Here is a 22,993-nt window from a genome sequence, read left to right on the forward strand (position 1 = left end):
GAGGTGGCTTCCCTCTTTGTTGCCTCTTGACCCTTCTACCCTGTTCAAGGAAACACAGATAATGCCATTTTGGGCCATAGGTTGAGGTCGTGCACAGCAAAGGAATGACAAAGGTGGAGCCCAGGTCCCTGAGTGCTGGGTCCCTTAATCCTGAACAACCCAGACTTTTGCCCGAGACAGAAATAAACTTGTCTTTTGCCACTTATCTGAGGTTTTCTGTCTCCTGTGGCTAGAGTTTGAATCCCAAATACTATCATATACTTTATGGCTCTGGACAGGGAATGTTTAGACAGGGGAGGTAGGAACTGCCAAGAACCATTGTACTTTCTCTGGAGGGGCAGGGATTTGGTTGATTACAGTCTGCGACGATTTAAATGTCAGATTAGTGTTAAGATTCCATAGATCACTTTTGAGGTCTCTTCTAACCCTGAGAGTCAGTGACTTTGAAGTGTTGAGCTTTGCTTTAATAAATTATGGTATTTCATCATTTGTAAGACACACGTTTTCACATTTTAATGTTTCTGATACAAGCATGTGTTTTACAAGACAGCCTCTTAGCTTTGACATGTAATTAGAGCAGAATTTGACATTTGACCTTGGTCCATAGGCATCCTTCACAGTGGCTAGTGTTAGCAGGAAAATGTTGAAGCATGAATACTGGCTTAAAGTGGGCAGGGTCACTACCAGGATAGAGCAGCAACTGAATAAGTCACTAGTTTTAGGTTCAGGAAAAGGCCCCTTGCAGCCCAAGTTTGTGTTTCTTCGTGAAGCCTGTCTGTAGGCTTACTGTCTGTAGGCTTACTGTCTGTAGGCTTACTGGCTTCTCCCAGGGCTCAGCCTCAGAAGAGCTAAGCTGTTGAGGGTTTTAAAAGGAACTAAGACAACAGCCTCATTTGATAAGAGGCTTCTTAATGGAAGGAGAAAACAAGATAAATAGAAAAGGTTCAAAGTAATCCTTTTACATAATTCCTTAATTTTTGTCATATGTTCAGAGTTTAAGAAGATAAGTAGTGCTAAAAGGATTATATGAAAGAACAGCCCACTCTTTTCTCAGAGGCAATCATGTTTCTTCCCTCTTCACTACTTCTTTTATTTACTTCCATCTTTTAAATCAAAATATGACTATGAATAATATCTCTGTGATCCAAGTGGTGTGTTATGATGATGTTTCTTTCTTGTACAACTATTTTTTTCTGTTTACTTTTTTTTTTTTAATATCTGGCAGAAACAGCTCACATCCTTCAAAAGCACTCTCAGATTTCTCTCAGTTCAGTTTTTCAATTGGTTAAAACTTCCCAGTATTGATTAGCTCTGTGTGTTTTCCTGGAGATATCCTTGTTGGACCTCTGACTTCCTGCTGCCATCCAGGTATAGGACACAGCCGTCACCCAGGCATTTCTGGGGATTCCTTTCTCTTTTCTCCTATTGGATTCTCTGTTTCCTAGATAATAATCCTCCTTGGTTTCTTTCCTCACATTGGCAGTGTTCATAGATTCCCAAGAAAGCATGTAGGAGAGGTAAGTGTGATGCTTTCCATGCCTAAGAACCCCTTTATCCACACTCATGTTTGATTCGTGGTTTGGCAGGATTGGAATTCCAGTTTGAAAATTTCTCTCAGAAATTTGAAGATATCGCTTCACTTGGCTTCTAGCTCTCAGTATTAATATAGTAAAGTCTGTCATTCTGATACCTGGTCTTTTGTAAGTCCTTTTTTTAGCATAGGAGTGAAAAGGTGGGCACGACACCAGACTGCTTAGCGTTGCTACCTTCTAACTACATGACCACAGCAAGTTTTTTAACTCTCTGTGCCTCAGTTTCTTCATGTGTGAAATGAGGATAATCGTACTTTATGCCTCTGAATGCTTGTTTGTGGATTGTACAAGAAGTCATGTAAATCGCTTAGAACAGCTCTTTGTGTGTAACAGTTGTATATTGGCTGCTATTCGTCACTATAATCTAGCTTTTCTAAGCCGTCATTGACATAACAGTGGTCAAATCTTGTTCATTTACTGTGTAGAACAAACAATGCACCTCTTCAGTCTTGAGGCTTGTCTGTCAGCTGTAGGAAGAACTTGTATTATTTTTTTGATTATATTTTATTACAAAATTTTTTCTTTTCCCTTTCTGATAACACTATGAGTTGAATACTGGATCGCCTGGATGAATCCTTAATTTTTTAAAAAAAAATCCTTTTTCACTTTTGTGCATGTGTCTTTTGCTTAAATTTCTGAGCTAGTTTCTTAAATTTTTTCTTCTAAAAACTTTAATTATGGCTTTCACATTAATTTCTGACCATTCTTATATCCTGCTTATATTTTTTTAAATATCACATTTTTTGCATGAGTATGATATATATTTCAGGCTATTAATTACTGATTTTCTAACTTTTCTTCTCTTGCCTGCATTGCCTCAATTTCCTCTGAGAATTTTCTTTTTTCTTATTTGTTTTTCTTTTATATCAGAGAATGTCCTCAAATATTGGGTTGATGCTTGGCCTCCTTTTTATGGTTGAGCATCTAAAAATCTAAGGAAACTCTGTGTTGGGGGTAGGGTTTACCCCCCAGTGGGGGGCATGATAATGTGAGACCTCTAGTGTCAGTTTCTGTAGGTCTTGTCTCTGGACTTTGTTTCTGCAAAGAAAGATCCTATCATCGTTTGCATGGGGCCTCTAAGCCTGGTGATTATAAGCTTCTTATGGAGCTGAGCCCAGGAAGTGGACTGGTAGTCCCACCACTCAATTGGAAGAATTTCACTGTTTGCACCCGCATGCCTCGCCCGCAGCTTCTTCTGGGTCTGCTAGCTCTAAATTTGGAGTGTGTCACCAGTTTCTTCTAAGATTATATGGCTGTTTCCAGAGTCGGGATAGTTGTCTAAATGTATAGGGTACAGGTAGGTACCTGGGGGAAGGAGGTGTTTAGCGGATCCTTATAGAGAATTACAAGGCCCCCCCCCCCCCCCCGCTCCCTTCTGTTGTTTGTGTGTCTAATTCCTGGGTCACTCTGGGCTTCTGCAGCCTGTCCTGCCCTGCACCCTGCGGTATGTTCTCTGAAACCTTGTTTGACCTCTCTGTGCTCTAGTAAGTCGTTTCTGCCTTCAGATATTGAGGTTTGTGATTAAGGTGTCACATAATAGTGAATTTTTGTTGTTGTTCTCATTTTCTTCTATGACTGTGTTAGTTCCTGTTACACAACATAGTGATTCAGTTTTCCTATACATTTCAAAATGATCACCACGGTAAGTCTAGTTACCATGCAAACACAACAAATCCTAAGGACCCAGGTCACCTATGGATGTTCTTAGATTCCATGGAGAATCAGGGCCTCTGTGACTGGCTTCGACCTGTCAGAATTCGCCCCTGAGCTGGGATGGCATCTTTTGCTGAGTTACATGGGACGAGGTGGACGTCACTACAAGATGAGGGTTCTGCTGGCAGGCAAGAAGGGCAGGCTGCATAGCGGGTAAGCACCCACGATAACTAGTAGTTACAGACACAGGAGCCCAGGAAAGGCTGGAGCAGCAGGAAGAGACCCAGTGGAGGGATGGGCTAGTGCGTGGCCTTTGGGATGGGTGGGATTGAGGCATTTTCCCATTTCTTCAGAGTCTAATCAAGGATGGTGGTGGTACTCTGTGGACATTGAATTACCAGATTTCTGATCTTGTCCTTAAAATTGCATTGACGCTGATAGGATTTGTTTTGGCTAATAGAATGTGCTTTCAGATTTATTGTCTTGACAGCTATGTCAAACTTGAACTTGTTGACAGAAATTCACTAAATGGGCACCCAGTGTCAACTAGTTTTTTTTTTTTTTTTAATTTATTTATTTGTTTATTTATGTATTTTTTGGCTGCGTCGGGTCTTCATTGCTGCACGCGGGCTTTCTCTAGTTGCTGCGAGTGGGGGCTACTCTTCGTTGCGGTGCGCGGGCTTCTCATTGTGGTGGCTTCTCTTGTTGCAGGGCATGGGCTCTAGGCATGTGGGCTTCAGTAGTTGTGGCACTCAGGCTCAGTAGTTGTGGCTCGCGGGCTCTAGAGCGCAGGCTCAGTAGTTGTGGCTCACAGGCTCAGTTGCTCCACAGCATGTGGGATCTTCCCGGACCAGGGCTCAAACCCGTGTCCCCTGCATTGGCAGGCGGATTCCCAACCACTGCGCCACCAGGGAAGTCCCTCAACTAGTCTTAAAATGTCTCTAAAGTCACAATTAATTAGATTTTTAATTTTTTTCACAAAGGTAAACTAATGCTAGCATGAAGATCTCTTAATTTATACTATAGGATAACTTTATCATGTGATAATTTATATGAAAATTGATAAGATTTGTGAAAACCAGGAGGCACTTTTTGGTGATATTTTCTTACGTTTGTCATTAGGTAATTTAGGAGCCCTGTGGTGCCTGATTTTGTGAATGTTTTTTATCAAGATAAATATTAACTGATTGTACCCAGAGAGTTAAGACTATACTGTCCTTGTAATAGGTAACCTTGCTGAGTCAAGAAATAAAAATGAAATCAAAAGAAATAGATTTTTTAAATGACGGTAGATGGCAAATGACAGCTAGTGCTGAGCATTTGAGAATGGACTAGTTCAGGGTCAGCACAATGCAGCCTGAAGGCCAAATCTGACCTCTCCCTGTTTTTGTGAGTTTTTTTATTGGGATGTGGCCACGCTTATTCACTTATATATTGTCTGTGGCTGCTTTTGTTCTACAGCAACTGAGTTGAATAAATGCACCAGAGAGTGTACGGACTGTAATGCCCAACACACTCTTTGGCCCTTGACAAAAGTAGTTTGCCAGCCCTTGTACTAGATTAACGTCTGAAGACTTCTTGGAAGAAGCAAACGCAGTAGGATTTAAGGAAGAAAACAGAACAGGGACGTGCATTATTGTAAACTATTTTTTGATGGGTATAATTTTCTTCCATCAAATGCAAGTACACAGAAATTACCTTTTTTCCTGGCCATCGTTAGATGCTATTAGCTTGGATGTCTGAACGTTATCAGTGGGTGAGAAGACAGGGCAAATGGAATCAGCTACACTATTTGTGTCCCCAACAATTTGTAGATCATATGGTTTTTTCATATTCAGCAAGTGCTGATTATAACATTTTTTTGTTTTGACAAAAGATGACTAAGATGATACAGTTCTTCATGATTACTCCCCTCTTTCCAAGTAGTTACAGTATTATTTAAGAACGTAATTTGCTACCCACCCCCCTCTCCCAAATAAAACCTTAAAAACAGTCAGGTTCAAACATAATTCTAATTTAATTCTTGCTCACTTGAAGTCCAGAATGGGTATTTGATTGGGTGGGCAGTAATCCTCCCAGCAGTGATTCAGGGATGCAGGCTTCTTCCATCCTGTGGTCCCACCATCTTTAACACATTTCAGCATGTGGCTTCCTTTGCTCATCTGCACAAGCCATGAATGGAAGAGAACATGAAGGATCACATAGGAGTTTTACCGTCCAGGCTTAGAAGTGGTCCATGTAGTGTCTGCTCACATTCTGTTGACTAGAATACATGGCATTTCCCTGCAAGAGAGGTAGGGAAATACTGTCTGACTGTGTGCCAGAAAGAAAAAGGAAATGGGTTTCATGACCAGCCCATCTCTGCCAGTTGCTGGTTATTAAAACCACTTTATGTTTTGAGAACCATCAGATATTGGTGACAGACAGAGGCCCTCACTTATTTCTCATCTTTTCTCCTTTTGTCTTCCCTGAGAGCTGTGAATCACTGATCTTGGCTGAAATGGAATAATTTGGGTAGAGGAACTCATGGCTGATTTTAGTGAAGGTCCTACCTTAATGCTTTACACAAGTGTTTCCGTTTCTCCCACTCCTGGGCAAATGGTGAGGTTGTACTTCCCAGCTTTCCTGAGGTTGAGCGTTGTCCTGTGGTCTGCTTTGGTGAAATGTGAGCGGAAGGGAAGGCAGGAGCTTTAAGAGTGAGAGGCCACTTTGCTGTGGTCCTTTCCCAGTGTCTGGTGGTTGTGGAAGTTTTTCCTGAGATGAAGCCTCAGTCAGCCTGGATCCCTGGCTGACGGTGGATATGAGCAGAGCTCCCTTCCAACACCCTGGACATTTGTGTTAAACCGTTGACTGACGTTCTGGGTTGTTTATTTTTGTAGCAAAACTGACCCCGTCCTGAGGGGTATAGAGCAGGTCCTTATGCTTCATGGTCTTTACCCCTGTAGTGTTTAAGTTTTCGAGCTACCATCATATTTATAATAAAAAGGTAAATCTCTTTCCACTTTTTTTGGCCATCCTGCACTGCTTACGGGATCTTAGTCCCCGACCAGGGATTGAACCCGTGCCCCCTGCGGTGGAAGCGCAGAGTCCTAACCACTGGACCGCCAGGGAATTTCCTCTTTCCATTGTTTCTAATAGTGCTAAGCCTTTGAACTGTTAGTTGCTACCTGGCTAGGCTTCACCTCAAGGTAAAGATACTTTTGGATTAAAACCAAGATCTTTACCTCAAATAATTGTTTTTTCTTCACTGCTACTCATCCATGAAATGAAGGACTGTTTAAACTTTTGCTGCCTTTACAAGTAGGGAGAGAAACATCTGGAGGGAATCTCATCTTTCTTGTCACTGCCTGTGCACCTGGGGTGCAGGCGTGGGGGAGGACAGCAAGGACAGAGACCCTGACACCATCTGGGCAACAGAGAGCACGAATTCACTTTCTTTGGATGGGTGAAGAGTCCTTAGTGTCTCCACTGCCCGTTAAAGAGAAGAGAGAAGGTATAGTTCTTCTCTGTACCTATATCCTGTGGCTGTGGCAAAGGAGATGTGTTGCTCGTATTTAGGGCCCCATGTGCACTGCTGGCTGCATTTCCCATAATTCTGGGGGAAACAGCAGAACTATTGGGCAATACTCATGCTCCAGTATGGGTAACAGTGGCATCGATAGGCTGCCTGGGAACCTATCATTGTTTATGTGTGTGTTTTTTCTTAATAATGGAAACTGTGTTCTGAATTCCAAACAACCAATCTGTAAAAGCACTTGAACGATGCACTGATTTTCTAGAAGGGAGTCGTACTAGTCTGTAACAAAGCGACACAAACTGGTTGGCTTAAAACAACAGACATTTATTCTCATGGTTCTGAATGCTAGAAATCCGAATTCAAGGTGTCAGCAGGGCCGTGCTTGCTCTGAAGCTTTTGCGGGAGGATGCTTGCTTGCCTCTTCCTAGCTCTGGGTAGCCCTGCTTGTTCATTCAGCATGACTGCAGTCTCTGCCTCTATTTTCATGTGGCCACTCACATGGCTGTCTTCTCCCTGAGTCTCCCTGTGTCTCCCTGTGTCTTTACATGGCGTTTCTCTTTCTCTGCGTGTTCCTTCTCTTATAAGGACACTAGTCATGTTGAATTAAGGCCCACCCTAATGACTTTAACCTTAACTTGATTACATTTGTGAAGACCCTATTTCCGAATAAAGCCCATTCATAAGTACTGGGTGTGAGGACTTGAACATATCTTTTTGAGACACACAGTTCATCCTGTAACAGGAGTTTAAAAATGTACCCGCTCCAGCATACTAAGTCAGTCATGCTTCCCAGAGAAGTAGAAAATATTCTCCTAAATCATATGATTTTAAAAAGTGGACTGACTCAACAACAGCAATATTAAAAATACCAATTAAAAAATGGACAAAGGACTTGAATAGACATTTCTCTAAAGAAGATATACAAATGACCAATATGCACGTGAAAAGGTGCTCAAAATTACGAGTCATTAGGCAAATGCAGTGCAATTCAAAGCCACGATATCACTTCACACCCAATAGGATGGCTATTATATATTTTTAAAAAAAATGAATACAAGTAACAAGCATTGAAGATGTAAATCGGAAGTCTGTGCGTTGCTGATGAGAATGCGAAATGGTACAGATGTTGTGGAAAACGATTTTATAATTGCTCAAAACAATGAAACATAGGGTTACCATACGATGCAGCAATTCCACTTCGTATATACCCAATAGAACTGCAAGCAGGGTCTCAAAGAAGAGATATCTGTACACCATCTTCATAGCAACATTGCCCACAGCAGCCAAAGGGTGGAAGCAACCCAAGTGTCCATCAGTGGATGCCTGGATAAATAAAATGTGGCCTATAAGTACATCGGAATATTATTCAGCCTTAAAAAGGAAGGGAATTTTGACACATGCTGTAACAGGGATGAATCTTGAAGACGTTGTGCTAAGTGAAATAAGCCAGACACAAACAGACAAATACTGTATGATTCTTCTTATATGAGGTCCCTAGAGTAGCCAAATTCATAGTGACAGAGAGTAGAATCGTGGTTGCCAGGGGTGGGAGAGGAGAATGGGGAGTTAGTGTTTAATGGATACAGAGTTTCGGTTGGGAAAGATGAAAAAATTCTGGAGAGGGATGGTGGTGATGGTCGCACAGTCCTGTGAGTCTACTTAATGCCGTATAACTGTACAATTAAGAATGATCAATCTTATGCATATTTTACCACAGTTCTAAAAAGTGGACTTTTAGAAGTCAGATTTAAGCTAGGAATTAAAGAAAAATAAAACTATGTAATATTCACTGAAGTGTCCAATACGTAACACCCCTGTTCTTGATCTGGGTTTTGGACCAAAGGAGAAGTATGACAGAGTAAGATAACTGGCCTTTGAGCTATCAAATCATCCCTGTTAAAGGCTACTTGGAGGCTGAGTTCCAGCGTGAGAGACAAAGAGGGCTCCTCACAGCCCCCCCGCAGAATTCAGTTCTCCTAGTCACGGCCTGGCTGCTCCTGAAGTGTGGAGTCCTGTGCTCCCCCCCAGGCCGACTCACTCTCAGAAGACAGTGGGCAGAGGTCAGCCAAGCCTGCCCTGTCTGCTCTTCCCCGTTTCCCTAGACAGATACGGTACTGTACTTCCTCGGGGCAGGATGAAAGTAAAGGGTCAGATTGAAGCCAAGAAGGATAGGCTAATTGAGCTCCCACATGAAAGGAGACATCAGGGACGGCAAACAGCTTCACCCCCGGCATCCCTGCTTCTGGTTCTGGTAACACATTGAACTTAGAAGTTAGCCCGTGGTTAACCAGTGCCTCGCTCATACCTTCAGGGGGCTGCTCTCCAGTGAAAGCACTGTCCCTTTGGGTACTTTTCTTTTTTTTTTTTTATTTAATAGATTTATTTATTTTTATTTATTTATTTTTGGCTGCGTTGGGTCTTCATTGCTGCGCACGGGCTTTCTCTAGTTGTGGCAGGCGGGGGCTACTCTTCGTTGTGGTGCGCGGGCTTCTCATTGCGGTGGCTCCTCTTGTTGCGGAGCACGGGCTCTAGGCGTGCAGGCTTCAGTAGTTGTGGCACGCAGGCTCAGTAGTTGTGGCGCACGGGCTTAGTTGCTCTGCAGCATGTGGGATCTTCCCGGACCAGGGCTCGAACCCGTGTCCCCTGCATTGGCAGCCAGATTCTTCACCACTGCGCCACCAGGGAAGCCCCCTTTGTGTACTTTTCTAGCACCTCTGGGCAGGTGACAGTTTGAAGGCTCTGACGGGTACGTTAATTATATTAACTGGCCACTCTGTGCCCAGGGCTTAATTTTACTTTCCTCATTGTGATCTCAGATGATATACAGCCATGTTGTCCCACAAAGTACAGTGAGATCCAATGGCAAAGTTAAGTTGCCAATAACATAGTGATGCCTAAATATGAATATAAACCTCTACCACTGTCATGTTCCCAGGGGAAAATTGTAGGACTGCCTGACCTTGCAAGTTAAAATCCAAATATGTTAAAGAAGTTAAAGTCCAAAATCAAATTCTCTTGGCCCTTTCATACATTCATTAATTCAACAACTGTTTATTAAAAAACCACTCTGTGTACTCTTCCAAGTGTTGGGGATATTTTGGGAAATAAACCAGACCAGAGGGGGGAAAAAAATCCTGCCCTTCTGGAGCTGACTTTCTGCAGACTTCGAGTTAAAAGGCCAGAATTAAATTTCAATAAGCATCCTTACTGGTATCTTAGTCTGATCCTGTCAGGCTAGAGTGGTCTTGAAACCTAGGCGGAGTTCATGTTCTCTGGGCGGCCACAGTCTGGGCCGCTTCACGGGAAGAGGTGTCATTACTGCAAAATTGTGCTAGTTCAGCAGCCAGTGTGTGAAGAACACACAGGCGGGCACAGAACTATCTTGTTCCCTTCCCCGCCCCCCCCGCCACTCTTCCCAAACTACCGCATTTTGAAAACAGCCCAATCCCCTAACCCTGAAATAGTCATGCAGGGAGTGTTATATCTGAGCAATAGTTTCTAAAACAGTTTTTGGTGTCTCCGAAGGTCATCGTGCTGCACCAGGAGAGCCCCGTCTAGGACACACCTTTCCCTCTCTTACAAGCAGTCATTTTCACGTTTGTGCCATAGAGCTATTTCTACTGTCTCTTTCTCTGGATTTACTTAAATCTAAGAAGCCTGAGTCTTAGGGAAGACTTACCCCTAGTGTTTAATTATCCAATCTAGTGCTAATTGGAAGCACTTTGTTTGGGGGGTGGTGTGTGACTTGAGGCTGTGGAAGAGCCACGTGAATTCCAGCTAACCCCATCCACTTTCCCCCCCTGGTCTTTGAATACAGAGTGGCATTCGGGATAATTTGTCTAGCATTACCTGCCAGGTCTGTTGTTAACAGTTGAAAGCTGGAAACATTCTAGGAACACAGGAACACACAGGAACCTTCTGCTTTGCCATTCTAACGCCGTGAATGTATTCCGTAGACCACCGGTGTCTGAAAGGGCCTGTCGCGGCTCTCTTCCCTGCGGTTGTGGTTAAGCCTCACCCGAGCTGCCGGTCGGCTCGCTGCTGCCTTGCTGTGCCCTCCGAAGCCTCTGCTTTCCACACACGCCTGCCAGGGGTGGTTCAAGGTGCAGCTGTGTGCCTTGCACAGGGAGACGGCCTGCTAACAGCCTGCCCTGGTGCCGGGACTCAAGCGGCTTTGTTTCGGATGTGCGTCCCAGGCCTTGTTTTCCTCAGGTTGCGGACCTGGGCAGTCCCCTTCCATGGAGACAGCCACCCACCCAAGGACGCTGCTGCTGTGAGCTGGAGTTTCTCACTCAGGTCAAAAGAATGTATGGTCTTAGGCTTAAAGCCTCTCGCCCGGTCTGTGTTATTTTAAAACCAACATCCCAGCTGAAAAAGGGAGCTGGATTACGGGATACAGGCTGCGAGCCGCCAGTGCGATAGAACCTCTGGCCGATGCCTTGAACCTAAGCACGTCCACCTCGGCCATGGTAGAAGCCCCAGTTATCCCACGTGTGTTTTGTTCCTGCACACTTTACCCCTTGTTTATTTCTCGTGGTTTGTTGCCTAGTGTAACACATTTGCAGTTTTGAGAGGGCCCAATAAATAATACCTTGTTTCCGCGACTGCTCTTCGGAGTGGCTGAGCTGGTGGTTACAGTATGCACGTTCTCCTGCGATGGTTGGCGCAGAGCCGCAGCCCAAAGCCCCATGAGCTTCCTTGGGTTCCCGCAGCAACGGTAGCCCTTCCTGGGCGATTCTGTGGTCCCCCCAACCCCTTCAGCAACTGAAGGTAAATGTCTGATGTCTGGCTCTCAGGGGCCTGGCCTCCTGGACTTTGTTCCAGAGTGTGGCCAACACGTGGTCAGGATTGGCTGTTGATTCTTGGGTATCATTCTTGCCTTCCTCCTCTCTCTGGTTATGAACCATTTGAGGAATAAGAAACAGAGTAAGGTGGATAGATGATTATAGACGAATTATAATTACAGAGTATAATTATAGAATTTCATCTGTAATTATAGATTAGTTACAGATGAAAGTGAGTTTGAGGGACAGAACTGCGTTTGAGAGACACTTCCCCCGGGTCACTGCGGTGCAGATGACAGGGCAGGCCTCCCACCTTCGCTGTCCCCTTTCCACTGTAGGGGCAGGGCCTGTTCCTGGTAGGGGTGGGGAACAGAAGAGAGCTTGTGTTCTCTGTGGGCAGCGGGGCTGGGACTAGGGTGAAGAGAGTGAGGCCAGCAAAACCTTAGTGCATTAAATGTTGTTTATCTCGATCACTATTTTTAAAAATCAGAATTCATGTAAAAAAATTCACGATGAATAAAATCTCAAAAATTTAAAGGAAAGACAGGGTCAGTGTTACTGACTTTTCCCTTGCCTCAGGCTCCAGGGGGACTGTTACTGAGACTGTCTTATATCTAGTGCCCACGGCAGATGGTACCCTCACCTCATCCTAGTTCTTGCGCAGCTAGTTCTTCCTGAATTTACAGAATCCAGTTAAGTCACTTTCTTGCTTCTGGATGGAGTGAGTAAAAGGACAGAAAAAGGGCAGGAATGTTACACTCTCTGAACTCCCTCCACAGGGAAGGAATAAACTCAAGTAGGATTTAGAAGCAACATTTTCCATGACTATAAAAAATTTTCAGTTATTTTCCATAGAGGGAGTATTAGCTATCTGAGAGGAAAGTGCAAAAGCATAAATTAAGGGTTCAAAAGTAAGGGACGTCCGTTTCCAGTTAGAGAACATATTATAAAGTTGGATCTGAGGGTAACTAGCTCTGACAGTACAGTTATTGTGTTGATCTGGTTGGCTAGGTGGATAATCTTTTCTCAGAGCTCTCTGCTACATCCTTGCTACTCCAGGGATGGTCCATGGGCCAAAAGCTTCAGCATCATCAGGGAGCTGGATAGAAATGCAGAATCTCAGGCCCCACCCATGACCTACTGACTCAATCTGCATTTTTTCAGAAGCAGCCAGTTGATTTGTACTTGTTTTGTAAATTATTTAAAGTTCACCTTTGTTGTGGAACGTCCATAGCCTTCATTTATAAATTCATTAAACCAACTCTAGATTTCCCCCTACTTAAATGGCTTCACTGGAAATCGTTATGCTCTTAGGAAACCAACGACTAGGTATGCTTGTACCAGTACTTTGTTCCTAGGTGTAAGATGTACTTTACTAAGCTCAGTGCTTGAGGAAGTTGAGTTTGTCAAAAGGTAGGTTGCAGAAGCTAATTTAGGACTTTAACCCTGAATTGTGAAAAAAGTAATATGATGAGGCTTAGGGATAAAATTATTAGCCACCTTGAATGGTTTTAACAGGAGGTAGAGTTTTATGAATATATTAGTAACATATGCAGGTGACTTTTTGTTCAACTGCTTTGTTTTTGACTTTAGAATAAAATTTGTAGTTTAGGTATTGTGCATGTGTCTTTTTGTTTTACAGTACATTGAAGGTTAGGTAATATTTTGGGTTTTAAAGCCTCGAGAGCTGAACTATGGTTGTGATTAGTGAGTTCTTAAAAACTTAAGACGACTGACATGATTCTGTGATTTAAAGCTGTAAGTCATGATTGTATTAAACAACTGGTATGCCATATATTGACATAAATAAGGAGTAAAATTAAAGTTGTTTATGGCTTCAGAGAAATGTGACTTGTGTAAACAAATTCTTTTATTTCATAATTATCATATGGGATAGCAAGTTTAGCTGTGTTAAGTTCAAATTATTGGGTTAGACATTACATGTAATAGGAAGATGTACAAAATACCTACTGATGTGTAAGCCTCTACTGGGTTTATAGTTCAGTTGACAAATAAGGCACATAACTATTGTATAATCTAACAGTAAGCTGCCATTAGCAACTAATTTGGTCCAGCCATGGAGTTTATTTCTTAGAAGTGGTTTCCTCATTTGTAAAATGAGGAAATTTGAATTGGACCTCTAAAATGTCTTTCAGTATTAATTACAATGTTAATGAATTCAATTATATGATAATGGATTTTTATCTGTGGGGAACAATCATTCTTCTTAAGCTAAGATTTAGAAACTAACCTTATTTTTTCCCAAAGGTGTTGAAATAGCTCAAATTTTGCACTAGTAGTGCTTTTCATTGACCATTTCTTTTAGTACATATCTATCAATTTTTAACCTTAGAAATCATTATTGAAATACATATTCTGCTAATCTTTTTATTCAAGAGGAGCTACCCTCTCATATTCCCAAATCTTAATAAGTAGGGAAATTGTTCTCTCTCGTACAAATTGTTCTCTGAAAAAGATCTCTTTATTTTCCCAAATGGCTCTCTTAAAAAGGAAATTTAATCATTCTACTTTGTTCTGATAGATGATGCTACTGAACGACAACTTGAGAAATTAACCCTTTGGGTGAGAATGATTTAGTCCAACCTTCTCTCTTTTTCTCTTCTTTAAACATCTTTGATTTTGCTTTAGTAAAAAACGTTCCCAAGATAGTAACTTTGAAGGCTTTACAAATTACATTGTAATCGTAGAAATATAAAGACATTGCGTCATGGGTCAGGTGAGATTAAGTCAAAGAATATGAGTCCAGCACGTGGTAGAAATTTAGGTACTATTCTTATATCAGGAAAGGAGTGAGATTGGCCATAAGACAAGAAGGCTAAATTTTAATTTTTTTGACAGAATTCCTGAGGGAAGGCTGGTCATCCCTTTCCTGCCCATGGCTTTATGTCTGTAGTGATGAGATGGAGACTTGAAGCTATTTTTTTTCCTTAGTGAATGTTGAGGTTGATCTTCCAACTAATCCTGGAACTGATAAGCTTAACTTCAGAATTTGTTTGGTATCCAAATCTCTGTACCTCTAATTCTTTACTCTTATCTACAAAAGTAGAAAAGACTTCAGTAAATTTATTTCATACCAAAATTCTCCTTAAGTATTTCTTCAGAATACATTTTTGTGTATGAGTTTTTTTTTTTTTTTTTGGCCGAGCTGCGTGGCTTGCGGGATCTTAGGACCCGGACCAGGGATTGAACCCTGGGGCCCAGCAGTGAAAGCGCCAAGTCCTAACCACTGGACTGCTAGGGAACTCCCTGTGGTATTATTATTATTTTTTTTGATAGCTTTGCTCATCGAGTTTGGGATTTTTTTTTTTTTCTTGGATGTGTGAATTAAAAAAAATTATAAACCCAAGTGTGCTAAGCAGTCATGCGAAGGCTGATGGTTTCTTTACTTTCCTATCACTCTTTGTAATCTACTGAATTATTTAAAAAATTTTTTTTAATATTTATTTTTACTTATTTGGCTGCATCAGGTCTTAGTTGCAGCACACGGGCTCTTTAGTTGTGGTGTGTGGGCTTAGTTTGCCCCGTGGCATGTGGGATCTTAGTTCCCGGACCAGGGGTCGAACCCGCATCCCCTGCCTTGGAAGGCGGATTCTTAACTGGACCACCAGGGAAGTCCCAATCTACTGACTTATAAATCTAACACATGTAACCTTAACTTTAGTGGAATTACACAGTTGTTAGAAATGTTTTTGTATTACAGTAGATTGGGAAAGTTCTTGGGAGACAATGCTGAACAAAATGCACAAGCTTTAAAAGAAAACTCAGGTTATGTACGTTTATTAATATATACATTGTTAATAATCCTGCCTTTTTATTCTATTAATGATTTGACAGACTATATTAAGAGCCTTCAAAAATCATTTGACTCAGTAATGCTTTTATTTCCAGGAAGTTTTTCCAAAGGCAACAATCAGAGGTAGTCAAAGATTGCAAAGCTATTTAGTGCAGTGCTGTTTATAAATAAATAATATTTAATAATAAATAAATCTAGAAACAACCTAAACATAGAAGGACATGGAACTGGTGGTGTAAATTATCCTATTATACATTTATTTAAAAAATAACTTGAGATGCTTTGACATACGAACCATTTTCTTTACTTTTTTTCAGTTTTTTTAAAATCATATTTTGTATACTTTGAAAGAGGGAGCTCAGGAAGTAAAGCTCCATCAATTGAGTTTAATGACTCTCTTTATACAGGCAAACAACTTGTACGATTTATGTTAAATGCTTCTGTTTGCAGTGCTCATGTCTGCTTATACCAGAATCTCGTAAATGAGTATTGGACTTATGGAAACATAAAGGTGTAGCATATTTCGTGCTTTGTGAAATTATACCCCCCCACGTAACTCTGAAAAATGAATAAATGGACTTCCTTATTTAAACATTTAGCTCTAACCTGTTTTATACCCGAGGATTAAAAATATAATTTGTGTTTCATAAAAACTTTTATTAAGGTGCTAGCCAAATTCTGTTATTTCAGTAATTTCTTTATTACCTAAAGAGCCATGGTGGTGAAAAAGAGACTAATTTAAATTTTCTACCAGCATATAAATCCTATAGCACTTATTTTGGGATCAGAATCTCTTGTATGCGTGTGCCTGCGTGCTGTTGACATAAACATTGCAGCCTTTCTTCTTGCCCCTGGTAAAAGCTGGTTTCAGGATGCATGGCTGGAAGTCCAGAGCACTGTTAGCAAAGATACTGATCCTTTGAGTTCTTCCATCGTTTCTATTCTTCTCATTGTATTTAGGTCACTGAAGTATGTTTGAATACAGAGAAAAGATTGCAAAATAGAAAAATGAGATCTACTCTTTTTTTTTTTTTTTTTTTTTGCGAGGGCTTTCTCTAGTTGCGGCAAGTGGGCCACTCTTCATCACGGTGCGCGGGCCTCTCACTATCGCGGCCTCTCTCATTGCGGAGCACAGGCTCCAGACGCGCAGGCTCAGCAGTTGTGGCTCACGGGCCAAGTTGCTCCGCGGCATGTGGGATCTTCCCAGACCAGGGCTCGAACCCGTGTCCGCTGCATTAGCAGGCAGATTCTCAACCACTGCGCCACCAGGGAAGCCCGAGATCTACTCTTAATTTACAAATTTCTAGGTTACAGAATGTCGTTTTTTTCCTCATGGATATTTTATTTCTTCAGAACAGAACCATGATACCTGGTTGACATTAAATACCAAGATTAGAAAGTCAGTTCAAGCGAATGTATATCTATATGAGGTATTTGCAGTCCTAGCTTGAATATTTGGGCCTTTCTTAAGCACTTCAGTATAATCAAAAGCATAATAAAATTTTAGTGTTTTGCAAAAATCCTTGGATTTGAAAGCTTTCATGGGTTGTTTTTAATGATTTTTAAAAAGTGTACAATTCAATAGTTTTAGTATATTTACAGCTCTGTGCAACCATCACCATAATCATAACCCTTAGAGCATTTTTATTACCCTCAAAATAAACACATTCCAATCAGCAGTCACTCCTCATTCCCTTCCCTCGCGCCCCTTCTCAGCCCTAGAGAATCACCCATCTACTTGCTATAGATTTGCCTATTCTGGACATTTCATGTAAATAGTATCCCATAATATGTAGTCTTTTGTGACTGGCTTCTTTTACTTATATATTTTTTTACTTTTGCTTATAATATTCTTTTATTTATATTTTAAGTCATAACATTGTATCCATGTTGTAGCATGCATCAATACTCCATTCATTTCTCTTGCTGAAAAATATATTCCGTTGTATGGGTACACAACATTTTGTTATGTGTTTACCAGTTAATGGACATTTGGGTTGCTTCCACTTTTGGGCTGTTATGAATAATGCTTCTATTACAAATCATGTACATTTTTTTTTTCTTGGCGGCCCGTAGGGGGACCGAACCGTGCACATTTGTGTACAAGTTTTTGGATGTATTCCTTTCGTTTTAGTAGATACCTAAGAGGAGAATTGCTGTGTCGTACAGGAACTCTGTTCAACATTTTTAGGTACTTTCAATAGAATACCACTTTAACTATGAAGAATCAACAGCTTTTCTTTTTTTCAACTTTGAAATGGAGTGTGTTTGAGAAAGACAATGAAAACGGGAAAGAGAAACGCTAGTGCCCTAAATCGTCATTGATCTTTAGCTTATGTGCTCTGCCTGCTTAATCTGGCTGGAAGTCATTCTTCATGGAAACAATAGGGGACTCTTCTGAAAATGAAAAGGGCATTATTTCTAATTATGTTGGGACAACAGGCATAAATTGGGACCGTCCTAGGCAAATTAGGACCCAAAGTCACTCTGTCAACCAAAAAGAAGGAAAGACTATTGTCAGATTTAGCTTCCTTCTCTATTATGGTGAGTAAGGGCAGAGGCATCTCAGATGGGAGGGGGCAGTTTTAGCAGCCCATTCTGCCCATTTCCTCAAATGAAAAAGTATGTTTGAAAAGAGGGTGATTCTTTAGCTAATATCTTAATCACCCCTGTCCATAGTTGTAGGTTCTTTAAATGTAAAAAGAAAACAATTGAAATTAATCAAGTGATGACTTGTTAATTTTCTAATATTTACTTGAGTGAAACATTTTATTTCTTCCAGGGAACAACAAATCATTTCAAGTTCAAGACATCTTAGACTAAGAAAGTTTCAACTGTGCTGAAAAACTTAGGAGATGGACAAATTTTCCTTCCCTCTCATTTGAAAGGTTTTAAAGAAGAAATAAAATGGCAGAGGTTTAAAGTTAATATTTCAGGATGAATGATGATAATTCAGATGACAAGACAGAAGAGGAACTGCAGTCCTTATTTATCAGTGATAAAAATGGAAACACATACGCATACAACCAAAAATCACCATGTACCCAAAACTCTTCAACCAATAATGTGAGTTGGAATTCTGCCAACCCAGATGACATGGTGGTTGATTATGAAACCAACTCTGCTGTGGTCATTGGTGAAAATATTTCTTTAAACCCTCAGTGTGTTGAAGTACTTGAACACCAAAAGTCTTCAAGTGATTTTGTTAGTAAGGAGATGTTAGATATGCACAAGGATTCCACATGTCTGTCTTTTGCACATGTTGTAAATACAGAGGAACCCAAAGATTTGCATAGCAGTTGTCATTCCCTAGAATCATTTCAGGACCAGAGCGTTGAGACCTCTCTGCCTTTTGTGTGGAATCCTAACGATGATGATTTGAACTGTACAGAAAACCCTACTGCCTTGGCGCTAAACCAGACATTTGACATGAAAGTGGCTAATGTTAACTGTACCTTCATAACACATGACACCACCGGAAAGAGTCAGTCTTTGCCTACCACTGCAAGCCTGCAGCCAACCAGCATGAGAAGTAGAAATACATCTTTATCCTGTTCCATTCCTCCATCTTCCCATTCTGATAAGATATATGTGAGAGAAATGAGTTATGATAGAGACAGCTTCGAAAACCCTCAAGCTACAGCACCACAGGCCCAGGACGCAACTTACACAGCATTTTCTGACATGGTGATGCAAACTGATGTTGTTCTTCCAGATACTGAAAATCACTGTCACTGTTCTTCGGGAAAGGTCACCAGTGAGTACCCAGATGGGGCACAGCAAAGACTAGGTGGAGAAAAGGAGATACAAGCTCTAACACCAGTTTCTGATGGTATGGACGTTCCCAATGGGTCTGTATTACAAGAGTTCTTTTGTTCGTCTAAAGATGAACCAAATAGTGAGAGACATTCACAGAGCTCATATGGGCAAAAGGAGGTGGGCCAAAATGTAAGAGAAACAGTGTCCAATTGTCTTATAGATGATGAATGCCCTTTACTGGTGCCAGCTTTTGATAAAAGCAAAACCCAAGTGCTGGACCCAGATCATCAAGTCACTGTGGCTAAAGACACACCAGTTGCCTCTAATGAAAAGGATTTGGGAACCCGAAATCATACCGTAGAATTGATACCGAATAGCCCGCCAGGACAAAAGGTGGCTTCATCATTTGAACTGACTTGGGATGCAGATGATATGGTCATTAGTACAAATAACATAGTTTGCATGTCCACGCCAGTCCTAGAACCCACAAACGCAACCTTTTCTATCTCACCTATCGAAGGGACGGAGAAATGGAGTAAAGTGCAGAAGAGTAATCGAGAGCTTAGACGTTTACCAAACTTGAAGGGGGCACCGATGAACATGTCTAAACCTAATCTAGGAAAATCAACCACCAAAACGAATAGCCCCCTAGGCAGCAAAGTTAGAAAAACTGAAATTATAAGTTACCCAAGACCAAACTTCAAGAATGTCAAAGCAAAAGTTGTATCCAGACCAGTGCTACAGTCCAAGGACCCTGCTCTATCAAAGGCTGCACCCCGACCTCAGTTAACTGGGGCCTCATCACCCTCATCCACGTCTTCCTCAAGACCGTCGACAGCTTTGAGAAAAACACCAACATCTGACTTGAATGCAGACACAAAAGCAGAAATCCTAATTAACAAGACACATAAGCAGCAATTTAATAAACTCATTACAAGCCAGGCTGTGCATGTTACAACTCACTCTAAAAATGCTTCACACAAAGTTCTAAGAACAACATCTGCCATGAAATCGAATCAGGAAGATGTTGACAAAGCAAGTTCTTCCAATTCAGCATGTGAGACTGGGTCCATGGCTGCAGTTTTTCAGAGGATCAAAGGTGAACTCCCTATTAAAATGGAAAGCACAGAATGTTTGCAAATGTCCTATACTTCCAACATCGATAGGATTAGCCCTGAAAACAAGGGGGAAAAAGAAAATGGGACACCGATGGCAAAACAAGAGCTAAAAAAGGAAATTATGAATGAGACCTTTGACTATGGTTCTCTGTTTTTGGTAAGTGAAATTTTTGCCCGCTTCAGGAAATGGTGGTGGAAACGGAGAGATGTATTAGCAATTGCTTATCCACTGATAGTCAATAATATTGCTGAACTAGGTGTGCAGATTTGCTTTCAGGTATTGCTGTGTTATTCAGTAATTCTTTGTCTTGTCAGTCAGTACATTTTAGAGTGTTAATTGGTTACCTGCATATTGAAAAAAAAAATACCCTCAAGTCCAGTATTTTGTATTGAGTATCAACATTCCTTTTAATAGTAAGCTGAAAGAACAGGTTACTTTAATATTTTAGTGTAATTAGTTATTTGAAGTTAAATATCTGATTATATTTTATGTTTATGAAAAGATAAACGTTTTGTTTATGAACTTACAAATGTGTTGGGCCACATGTGAGAAATGGCTGGGCAGTGCTGGTAAACAGTATCAACGTAAAAATAACTCCTGGTCTCCTGTTGAGGAAGCTGCTCCCGGTAGTGGAGCCCTGTCCTGTGAACAAGAGGATTCTGGATTCTGCCTCTGATTAGCTAAGGTGACTCTGGACAAGTAACCTTTTGAGACGCAGAGGTGAAAGGATTGGGCTAGTAGATGTCTGAGGTCTCTTGCAGTCCTGATGTATTGATTCCCGGTACTAAAATAAAACCCATTGTATTCATGTATAGTGAAAAGGCAGTATGTTTTATACAGTACCTGGCAGATATTTGGGGGTTCCATTTAAACAAGAATTCACATGCAGTTCAAAGATTTTTTTTTTTTTTCAGCATGGATATAGTTTTGACTCTAGCATGAAGAAACTAGCTTTCTGAGTGTTGGAAGCATTTGGGAGGCTACTCTGGGCTTTGTGTGTTCATCCTCAGTGCTGTTTCAACAGTGGGGGCGTGCATGCATCTCTAGCCCCACATAGGCTTTTCCTGGGCGTCTGTCCTCTGGGCCAGGAGTGGAGGTCGGTGCCAGGGTAGGAAGGCAGATGGGAGTCATCTGTGTGGAGGGCTCATGTCTGAGAGGAACGAAACGTGTAGTTTGGTGAAGTGTTAAAGGGCTGTTTTAAGTGTTTTGAGGGTGCATAGGGAATTGTTAGGTCCTTTTAGGAAGATATTCTTGAGCTAGTTCAGTTTAGAGATGCTTTGGCGTTTATAGTAAATCTTCTTTTTAGGAAGAATGGTCCACCGCAACGATGTCTAAGCTACTGAGACTGTCCATTATTTCAAAACTCAGATTTTTATTTTTAAGTCCTTTTGAAGTCAGACTTAGGAAACTCATTTTATACAATTTTTAATTAGATACTTTGTTAAATTAAATGACAACCTCTGGTAATTCTAAGCAACATTCTTAGTTTGGTGTTTATAGATACATATACATGAAAAGAATACATTTATTCCTCCTTGATTTATGGGAGACTTTTATTGTGCACTGATCTCCAACTGCCAGAAAACCTAGCATAAAGTTTCTTTAAATAACATTTGCCTTGCATATAAATTGGTTGTGTAATTTTGAAATTAAAAGTTTTTCTGATATGTGCATTGAGAGCAAGTCTTAGCTTTCTGTTTCCCATGTGCGGAATGAAAGCCTGTCTTTCATGCTTATGGTGTGATGCTGAAGTAAGGTGATAGAATCATCACGTTGAAGTGGATCCCAGTACTGGAGAAGAAGCACTTTTCATCTTAGGAATCTTGCAGTTAGGATTTCCATATTTTCAGTACTGACACTTTTACTTGTTGATGAGTATTAAAAACTCATTTTTCCCCATGATAATGTTTCATGTGCAATTCCCTCTAATATCACTATTCACCTCTTAACACATTTCCGTGTATCATGGGGAAGGGGCCCAGCAAACCGTCACTGGCCACAGGCTTTGTGTTTATTGTAGAGAGTTGAATGAGTGAGCCTTTGCGTCGTGTTGTAGGCAAACCCCTATGTTTCTTAGTCATTTCAGCAGCACCCAAAGGCTCTGAATCTGCCCTTGTTCTGTGATGAGACAGTGCTGGAGAAATGTGCATTTTCAATGTGCTCTGTTGGTCTTGAGACAAATTAGGCCTTGAGTTCACTGAATCCTTAGGTTGCCTGCAACCTCCCAGCTGTTTGGTCGGGGTTTACCTGAAACTTCAGAAAGCTTCTTCTGTTGGAGAAGGAATTTGACTTTAATTTGATGCAAGTTGAGTATAGCTCCCCGTCATAGAGGTTATATATTGGTGATAGTATGTTAGATAAAAGGAATGGTGAATTATCTGAATGGAAAGAAATTGATATTTTTTTCGATGACTGCTCTGGGCCAAACCCTTTGCTCAGATGCTTTATGTATATTGTGTCATTTAATTTTCTCAGAAATGTTCAGGTGCTTTATACACTGTCATTTACTCTTGCCAGTAACAACAGGAAATTTGTTAGCTACAGTTTAAAGCTTCATAAGTGGTTACTTAACACACACACATAGCTGGTAAGTTGTCAAATTGAGATTCAAACTCAGGTCCTCTGACTTGAATCCTGGCCCTTTCTGCTTCACACGCTGCAGGCTTTCAAAATTCTATGGAATGTTGGTTCTGAAAGGCAGAACAAATCTAATTTGTTAAAGATTCACTTTGTAAGTTGGTTAAAAGTTTGGTTT

At 41.0% G+C, this 22,993-nt stretch overlaps 1 protein-coding gene across 1 annotated transcript in view; it reads left to right on the forward strand.

Moving 5' to 3' along the window:
• The window catches only part of MTUS1 (microtubule associated scaffold protein 1), a 160,568-nt gene that overhangs the window by 35,827 nt on the left and 101,748 nt on the right, over positions 1-22,993 (forward strand). The window contains 1 exon segment of the mRNA XM_061177204.1: positions 18,143-20,394. Within this exon segment, the coding sequence (XP_061033187.1) occupies positions 18,298-20,394 (2,097 nt within the window). The 5' untranslated portion in view covers positions 18,143-18,297.

This window comes from Eubalaena glacialis, chromosome 20 (assembly GCF_028564815.1).
Source record: "Eubalaena glacialis isolate mEubGla1 chromosome 20, mEubGla1.1.hap2.+ XY, whole genome shotgun sequence".
In the NCBI taxonomy this organism is placed as follows: Eukaryota; Metazoa; Chordata; class Mammalia; order Artiodactyla; family Balaenidae; genus Eubalaena; species Eubalaena glacialis.